The sequence below is a fragment of the Nicotiana attenuata genome, unplaced genomic scaffold, assembly GCF_001879085.1.
Source record: "Nicotiana attenuata strain UT unplaced genomic scaffold, NIATTr2, whole genome shotgun sequence".
Classification (NCBI taxonomy): domain Eukaryota; kingdom Viridiplantae; phylum Streptophyta; class Magnoliopsida; order Solanales; family Solanaceae; genus Nicotiana; species Nicotiana attenuata.
This window is the reverse complement of record NW_017674154.1, coordinates 55,603-65,555: the sequence shown is the minus strand read 5'-3', so window position 1 is coordinate 65,555 and position 9,953 is coordinate 55,603. Positions and strand designations below refer to the sequence as shown.

Genomic DNA, 9,953 nt, shown 5'->3' with positions numbered 1-9,953 from the left:
TATATATATATATATATATATATATATATATATATATATATATATATATATATATGTATATGTATATATATATATATATATTCAATAGTAAACACCCATTAACATTACACCCATTTAGGGTCCGCACCTTAGTATTAAAGCTAGCTACTCATACTACAATCCAAGAATAAAGTAATAAATAAAGTCATAAAGCTTACAAAGATGACAAGATTCTTTTATTCAAAAGCTTCCAAAATGATGGTGTATTCAATGCCTCTTTTTCAGACAAGATGACCCACAAAAACCCTGGTCAATTTATTTATAATGGGCCAAAAGTCAGGGTCAAATTTAGACACAAATGCCTCTGTAGAACACATCTGTGACCGCAGAATGGGTGGCAGATCGTGTATGTGGTCCGAAGAATTACAAAGTCACCGCATAATTGCACGCCTAGTTGCCCATTTCCCCATCGCAGATCCGTTATACGGCCCGCATATTGCTTATGCGACCGCAGACTACGTCGCAGAAGTGTTCTCACAGAATTTGCTTTTGCAGTTATGCGGTCCGCAGAAGCGTTATGCGCCCGCATAATAGACCACATATTTCTCTCTTCAATATCTGGACCACCTGCTTCAGCCTGCGGTTGGTTTGCGGCTCGCACATCACTTCTGCGGTCGCAGACCTGCCATATTTTTGCCCTTCCATGGGTTTTTGTCTTCTTTTCCGCGTTCTTGGTTCTTCAAGTCTGGTACACTACAATAAACCAAAACTTCATAAGAAATAACTAAAAATGCTTTAAAATACGAGCTAAAGTCTATGTAATTAGTATCAAAAGTGCCAAAATTCTACAGCACATCAACACCCCCAACTTAGACTCTTGCTTATCCTCAAGCAACTAAAACAAAATTAACCTATCATACACTACTCTATTTTCGACAGATCACAAAACAACAGTAACTGTAGATGGTGCTGACTGTCAGCTAACAAGCATGTAATTACTTTTATTCACCCTTCGTGGAAGACAACGACCATTTAGCAATTCGACCAATTAACTTGTAAACTTCGAGCCTCAAGCAAAATGACAGAATGCTACCCACAACTAAATAAGCACTTGTATCCTACTACAAGAACCTAACTTCTGCTAAATCTTGCAATTCATGCATACTCACAACAAAGAAAATCCCCAACTCACAAATATATACAGGGGATACAATCAAACACCCTTGCACTCAGAAAGAAAGCTAAATGCTACAAGTATCAGTCCATATGCTTGCCCTTATTTTAACTCGCTGCTATCTCAGGAATAATTGGTTGTAGATCACCAAGGACTTTTCACGGGTTGTAGTGTAGGCTTCGGGACGGGTTGGACGAATATTTGGGAATGTAGTGGTTATACCATCCTTGAACTCTACATACACTTTGCTTCTTTACCCCATAGCACTTATTGACCTCGAGTTGCCGACATAGAACCACCTCAAAGTATTTCTTCAGTTTTCACAAGACTCCACTCCATTTCTCTTTTTTTTTTTGGAATATACAATTTTTTTTTCTTTTGTTTTTCCTTTGGAGCTTGAGTATCTTCATATATACAACTTTGAGGTTTTTATTTTTTTTCTTCTATACACAGTAGGCAACCTTACCAATTTCTGCTTAACACCGGCACCCCCAACTTAGGATTTTAGCCTCATTCTTAATCGTTCAAGGAAGGATGGTTCAAAAGAAGGAATTATTTTACAAAGCGGTAAATGTTTGTAATGTGGTAGCCAAATAAAAGGTTAAAGGCTCAACGGGGGTAACCATGGTAATTGATATACCAAGGAGGTCAATTTGGTCAAAATTAGCTAGCAATCTCAAAGAGAGCCTAAGATCATTTCAGCACCCAATCATTAACCTGAGAGTTGCACTAAGAAACCAACCGGGACAATTCTAGTCATCACAAGTTAAGCATATGCATTATCTATACAAATCCTCACTCACTCACAACGCATGAACTGTTCGATTCGGCATAGTTTCAGCCCTCAAGTGAATAAAAGGCAACTCAAAGATTAATCACATGATATTTGAGATTCCAGGTAATCACAAAGTCAAAAAGCGAGCCTTGATTTCATAATAATGACTAACCATTTATTTACAACATTTGAAAGGTGCAATTTTATTCAACAAAAACTTGTCATATGCTTGAAACTAGAACAACAACACCAAACAAGTCAAAACATTTTGTGCTACCACCATGGTTCTACTATTACACCCTTGGAAAAGAACCCGGAGAAGAAAAACCAAGGGGAATTCATTGCTATCTACAAATCTACACTATTAAATCAAAGAGTTTATATACAAGTTTCACCCAAAAAATTTGACTACCCCACCCCCAACCAAAAAACATGCATTGTCCCCAATGCATTGAGAATAAGAGAAAAGTTTAGGGGCTTCCTGGGGCACACAAGGCGATGGAACATCCGGGGCAGTTGTGGGGTCAGATGCTTGCACTGTGGAAGCAGCAGGTGGAACCTCAGACTATGTGATGGTGTCTTAGGCCATAATAGGAAGCTCCACTTGCTGTGAAGCTAGGCTTGGGGCCTGGGAGCTGCTAGCCTCACCCAGCGATGGCTGCGTGGTCGAGGGAGTGGCCTTGGCGACCATGTCTTCAATGAAATGTGTAATTGCTGTCTGCACAACTGCTTCCTCTTCACCCTGTGTATCTGTAGAGACTGCAATGTGTTTTCCTATGCTGTCCCATTGATCCTCATTCTCCTCAAGCAATGCATCCTCATCAGTCTCCTCCTCCTCAGTGTCCTCCTCAGACCCTTCGGATTTCTCTTCTGAATGATCATCTATGTGCACAACCGGGCCTGAAGCCTGTGAAGCATTAGTACCATGGATCACCTCAGGGCCACCTCAGCTAACATGAGGTTTTTGAAATCAAGGCCAAGGCTAGGAATCTGGGAGGTACCAGTGCCCTGCTCCCCTGCCACCGGAAGAAGAGAGGTAAAATCAAACTCCAGGTTTTGCATTTTGAGCAGCCCTGACTTTAGCTCAGCTACCTCCTTCTTAAGTTGAGGCATGTCTCCAAATCCGCCTCGCTCAACCCTCTCAAGGCGCACTTCAAAGTGCTTGAGTCGATCCTCATAAGATAGATACTATTTTTGAAGATCAGTGACTGAGGTTTGGATCGGGGCCAGTGCTTGCCGGATGAGAGATGGAAGTTCTTTCAATAATTTGTCTACTTTGGCATTTGCATGCTGTGCCAGTAGACCAAGCTTTGCGAGTGCAGCCAATGAGGCATGTAGTGGTGCAGTGGCTGGTCTAAGAGTGGATGTGGAAGTGGCTGGTACAGAAGGAGTGTCTGATGAGGTAGCAGGTTCTGCTAAGGCTGGAGGAGGAGTGAGTGAAGGCTCTGATGGATCGTCAACCACTTTATCGGAAACATCATTAATCCGGGTGATGTCGATATCCTGAACAACATTTGCTATGAGATCATGTTTGGGGATAGGAGGAACCGCTACAGCTCTACACAAGGCATGGAAAAGGGAGCAAAGTTGCTGTTCGGTTCGACCGGATCCCAATCTCACGGTATATAATCTCTCCCACATCAACCTTGATGCCCGTCATGATGCATGTAATGAGGATTGCCTTCTCGGTGCTTATATCTGTTTCATTCCTTGAGGGAATTAGACGGGAACAGACAAAACTTAGCCAGTACCGACCTTCTTGAGTAAGATCCCTCTTGTAGATCGTTTGGCGCGGTGCAATCCAGGGCAAAGTTCCCTTGGCTATGACAGAGGCTACCCAAGCGCGCTCAGATTCCTTGTTTTTAAGCTTTTCGTCATATTCTACAGTGCCTGGCTCCTAATCCTCGAAATATACATCATTGATTAATCCTGCATCATAGAAGACTTCAACTCCGCGGACTAAAACAGAGACCAAGAACCTACGATTTCTCTTTTGTTCTGTGTTCCTTGATGCAGCATATGCAGCATAGAATTCCTTCGTGAGTGTCCCGTTGTACTCTCCTGGGACCTTACTGAAGGACTCCCACCCCCTCTTTTTGACATTTTCTAGTACATGGGAATAGTGTTCTTTTAAGCCGTTCAAGCTTAGCTTCTGCTCTTCAAGGATTTTTCTCTTTCCTAAGCCTTCCCTGTACAGGGTCCGAGAGCCGAAAACCCCAAACCTGAGATCTTCATAACTTTTTCGGCGTGCTTCCTCATGGAGGTCAATAGGTGGCACAAGATCAGTCCGTGACTCCTCCCCTTCAGACTGGGAGGAATGGACAGATGTCCTTCTGGCTGTGTTAGGCCGGGTGTGGTTGGATTGCTGTGCTTGTTGGATCAGGGAAGCAGCCCGTTTGTTTCCTCGAGCGGGAGGTGATCGCAATACGGGAGACTTCTTTGGTGCCATTCCTGTCAATGAATTAGTGGGTGAGTAGTTGATATAGCATGGAAACATATTGAAAGAATTTAAAGGAAGCAAGAAGTATTTGCGAGGAGTTATGCGATAGCATAACAACTCTGCGAGCCGCAAACCCATCGCAAAATTAAAGCACTCAGAAGCCAAAGCAAGAATGCAATCGCAAAAGTGATGCAGAACAACCTATGCGATCGCATATTGGTCGCATTTTGCTCACCAGATGTGGCATATTATCTACCTCAGTCTGCGGCACTTTTGCGGTCTGCGAAATGATTCTGCGATCACAAACCCAATCGCAGAAGGTCTTTTTAGTAAGCTATCTAGGGCACCAAAATGCGACGACTCTGCGGGCCGCGGACTAGTTATGCAGACCGCAAAGTTCATCGTCCTCAGTCAAAAATTGACCCACCCAACTTATCGAGCTTCTAACAGCTAAAATCAGACATTGCACACCCAATACATAGAAAAATTTCCCAACCCTTGTTCTCTACACCTATTTTGTGGGTTAAATCCCTAAGACCCAATTTTCCCACAACATCAATTTCCCAAACACTGATTCTTGAACCGAATACACACACACATCAAGGGATTGAGAAGAATGGGGAAGGGAATTGCAAGCACATGATTTTCTTCAACGAGATTAAGCAAGAGAACAAAGGGGGAAATGTACATACCAAATATATGAGGAGCTGAAGAACTCGTTCTGAGATAAGAACCACGTGACCTCTTTCCGTGCAATTCCTTTTATCTTTTTGTGATTTTGTGTTGTTAATCCGATGTTTTTGGTCTTTTTCTTGTTCTTCTTCAGTTTTTATTTTATTTTTGTTTTTGATCTCTTTTGTGTTGTGCGATGCTTATGTGTGTAAGAGTGAGGGCGTTCGTCTGAATTGTGGAGGGGGTTAGGGTATAATACCTGGGGGTTCTGCGGTGGAAAAGTAGATCATATAACACATTATGCGGTCGCATATGTGTTATGCGATGAGTTATTGACTGCTTTGCTAAAACTCACTTCGTGATGCATTCTGCGGTCGCATAATTGTTACACGGGCCGCAGAAATAGAAATTCCACCGCATTTTTGAGGGCCAAAATTGCATTTTCTTCTGAGTGTGTCTACGAACACTATGCGGTCCGCAAAGTAATTGTGCGACCGCATAGTTGCCGTTGATCACAGGTTCTTCTTTCCTTCCTACTTCTCTGTCATTGCACCCTATTTCATTGTATTTTGAGCTACCTGCATTCTAACACATACGTCAAACTGCTCAACACTAACAACTAAATCTACACAAATTAAAATCTAACAAAAGAATTTTACCACACATGGGTTGCCTCCCAAGAAGTGCTTGATTTAACGTCGCGGCACGATGATGATGACCCAATTTGGGCTAATCAGTGGTGGGGGCTGGTGTAGGACTATCTTTGTGTTTGAATTGTTCTACCAAGTGCCTTTCTCCTGTGGTTCCGAGGTAATGCTTGACCCGTTGGCCATTTACTTTGAAAGTTTGAGTCCCGTCCTCTGACTCCAATTCAATAGCGCCATAGGGGGACACATTCACAACTTTGAACGGGCCAGACCATTTGGATTTGAATTTGCCCGGAAATAACTTGATTCTTGAGTTGAAGAGTAAGACCAAGTCACCGGATTTGAATTTCCGCTTCAAAATCTTCTTGTCATGAACAAACTTCATTCTTTCCTTATACAAGGCTGCACTCGCATAGGCATGGAGACGGAATTCTTCCATCTCATTGAGTTGTGTCATTCTTAGGTTAGCAACTTCGGCTCAATCAAGATTCAAATTTTTCAATGCCCACATGGCTTTGTGTTCAAGCTCCACTGGCAAGTGACACGCCTTACCAAAAACCAACCGGTATGGTGAGGTGCCGATGGGAGTCTTAAATGCTGTGCGATATGCCCACAATGCATCATCTAGCTTCCTTGACCAGTTAGTCATGTTTGCATTGACAGTTTTGCTTAACTCCATATTTCTCGAGCAGCCCGGCAAAAGCTTTGTTGCAAAAGTAAGAACCACCATCACTAAGGATTGCTCTTGGGGTTCCAAACCACATAAATATGTTCTTCTTCAAGAAGGCGGTTACACTCCTTGCCTCATTGTTAGGCAGGCAATTGCCTCGACCCATTTGGAGACATAATCTATTGCCACTAGGATATATGTCATGCCATAAGAGCTTACGAAGGGACCCATAAAATCTATCCCCCACACATCAAAGATCTCGACCTCCATCACAAAATTCATGGGCATCTCATGTATTCTAGAAATTGACCCTTGTCTTTCACATTGATCACATGCCTTGACCATTTGGTTGGCATCTTGGTAGATCGATGGCCAATAATAGCCACATTCAAGCACTTTTGCCGCAGTAGGATTTCCACCATGATGGCCCCCAACTAGGGAGTCATGACATGCTTTGAGAATTTGAATTACCTCATCTTTTGGAACACAACGCCGAATGATGTTGTCGGCGCAAATCCGGAACAGAAAAGGTTCCTCCCAATAATATTGCCTACACTCCCACTGGAACTTCTTCTTTTGATAAGCTTCTAATCCGTTGGGGATAAGGTCACTAACCAAGAAGTTAGCGATGTCGGCACACCAAGGAGTGAATGTGCTAAACAATGCCTGTATGTGTTCATCTGGGAAGGAATCATCTATTTCAAGATCTTCTTTTGGTCTCCCTGCCTCTTCAAGCCTAGATAGGTGATCCGCATCTTGATTCTCTATTCCTTTTCGGTTTTTGACTTCAAAGTCAAATTCTTGTAACAAAAGAACCCACCTAATCAATCATGGTTTAGCATCCTTCTTCGCCATAAGGTAGCGGAGAGCAGCATGATCGGTGTAAACTATCACTTTGGACCCCAACAAATAGGCTCGGAATTTTTCAAAAGCATAGACAATAGCAAGCAGTTCTTGCTCCGTCATAGTGTAATTTATTTGTGCGCCATTGAGTGTCTTGCTTGCATAGTAGACAAGATGAAGAATCTTTTTATGCCGTCGACCAAGTACTGCTCCAATGGCTACACCACTGGCGTCACACATGAGTTCACATGGAAGAGACCAATCAGGTGTGACAATAATAGGTGACGTGGTGAGCCTTGCTTTCAATTCCTCAAAAGCTTTGAGGCACTTCTCATCGAACTCAAACTTCACATCCTTTTCAAGGAGCTTGCACATGGGACTTGCAATTTTCGAGAAATCTTTGATAAATCACCTATAGTAACCGGCATGCCCCGAAAAGCTCCGAACACCTTTTACTAAAGTGGGAGGAGGAAGCTTGGAAATGATCTCGATCTTTGCCTGATCAACCTCTATGCCCTGTTTGGAGATTTTGTGGCCCAGAACAATACCTTCATTCACCATAAAGTGACATTTTTTCCAATTGAGTACAAGGTTTGTTTCCTCAAATCTTTTGAGCACTTGTCGAAGGTTGTCAAGGCAATGCTCAAAGGAATCACCAACCACAAAAAAGTAATCCATGAACACCTTTACGAAATCCTCCACCATGTCCGAGAAGATTGATATCATGCATCGTTGAAAGGTAGCCAGAGCATTGCATAGCCCAAATGGCATCCGGCTAAAAGTGAAAGTCCCATACGGGCATGTGAATGTTGTCTTCTCTCGATCTTCTAAGGCGATGTTGATTTGGTTGTATCCAGAGTAACCATCCAAGAAGCAATAAAATGACCTTCCATCTAGTCGATCAAGCATTTGATCAATAAAAGGCACAGGGAAATGGTCTTTGCAAGTAGCACTATTGAGCTTCCGGTAGTCCATGCAAACTCTCTACCCGGTCATCATCCTCGTCAGGATGAGCTCATTTTTGCCATTTTGAATCACAGTCAGGCCTCCTTTCTTTGGCACACATTGCACCCCCCCAAGGACTATCGGCAATGGGGTAGACAACCCCGACATCCAACCATTTTATGATTCTTCTTCACCGCCTCTTGCATGGGGGGGGGGGGGTTAACCTTCTTTGATGCTCCACGCTAGGTTTGCTTTCTTGCTTCAATTGTATCTTGTGCTCACAAATCCCAGCGGGAATCCCTCGGATGTCCGCTATTGTCCACCCAATGGCCTGCCTGTGCTCCCTCAAAGTATTCAACAGTTGTTCAACCTGCACATCATTCAACAAAGAAGAAACGATTACGGGTAGAGTTTCATTAGAGCCAAGATTTATACCTTAAGTGCGGTGGAAGTGGCTTGAGCTCTAGTTGTGGTGGCTCGATAATTTAATGCTTAGCGGGAGGAGTAACTCTATTCTCTAAGTCAAGAGAAAGTTTCTTCAGTTCATAAGTGTAGGACCCAAGCCCTTCCAATGCATTTACCGATTCCATGTATCCTTCTATATCTTCATCATCGAAGTTTACCCAAATAGCTTCCAATGCCTCACCAAGGCATTCCTCTTCCATCTTCACCTCGACTGCATCCTCTACCTCATCAACAACATCAATGACTGAGATACTCTCGTATGCATGCGGAAATTTCATAGCCTTACTTGCTTGAAGGTAACCTCTTCGTCATTAACTCGGAACTTGATCTCATTTCATTCCTAATCCATGATTGCTCCTCCGGTAGGGATTTCTTTATCAACAGTACAATCGAGGATAACAAAGTCGGCAGGGAGGAGGAACTTCCCCACTTTCACGAGGACATCATCAATAATTCCCACAGGTCTCTTTATTGAATGGTCGGCCATTTGCAACCTCATACTTGTAGGCCTAGGCATACCTAACCCCGCTTTTTTGTAAATAGCAAGAGGCATTAAGTTGATGCTAGCCCTATTATCACAAAGGGCTCGTGCAAAATCGTGCAACCCAATAGTGCATGGGATGGTGAAAGCTCTTGGGTCCTCTTTCTTTTGGACCGTGGTTGTTGAAATGATGGAACTAACCCGGTAAGTCACATTCACCACTTCATTCTTGGTGGTTCTCTTTTTAGTGATTAAGTCCGTCAAGTACTTATCAAAACCCGGCATCTCTTGAATGCTTCCACAAATGGAATGTTTACCGATAATTGCTTGAGAATGTCATAGAACTTTTCGAGTTTGCTATCATCAACCCTCCTAGCAAGTCTTTGAGGAAAAGGAGGCGGAGGCCTAGGAATTGGTGCTAGAGTTTTTGGTGCCTCTATTGCCTTTTCCGTAACTTCCTCATGGTTCACTTCTTGAGTTCTCACTTTCTTCGGGAGTCTATCAACTTCAACAACAATTGGCACCAACTTGTGCATTGACTTCTTGTTTGGTATCTTCCACTTCAACCTCTTGTTCATTCTCTTCTTGAAGTAGTTTCCCACTTCGAGTTGTGATTTCCATACAATGCGAGGTTGGTCCACTCCCACTACCTTTCGGGTTTGCAATTGTGTCACTTGGGAGCGTGCCTTTTTGCTTCGGATTTTGCTCTCTTGAGAGATCTCTCATTTGCATCTACAACTTTTGAATAGATGTGATATGAGAGACCACAAGCTCGGTCATGTTCTTCATTGAAGTGTCAAATCTTTCTTGATTTTGCAATACTCGTTCAAGCATGTTTTCCAACTTGGACTCATTCGAAGAA

At 43.0% G+C, this 9,953-nt stretch overlaps 1 protein-coding gene across 1 annotated transcript; it reads right to left on the bottom strand.

Annotated features, from left to right (window-relative positions):
- Nucleotides 1-5,769: 5,769 nt before the first annotated feature.
- Nucleotides 5,770-6,126, bottom strand: LOC109218108. The gene has a single exon (XM_019382428.1). The coding sequence runs from the start codon at nucleotides 6,124-6,126 to the stop codon at nucleotides 5,770-5,772; it is 357 nt and encodes a 118-aa protein (XP_019237973.1).
- Nucleotides 6,127-9,953: the final 3,827 nt, after the last annotated feature.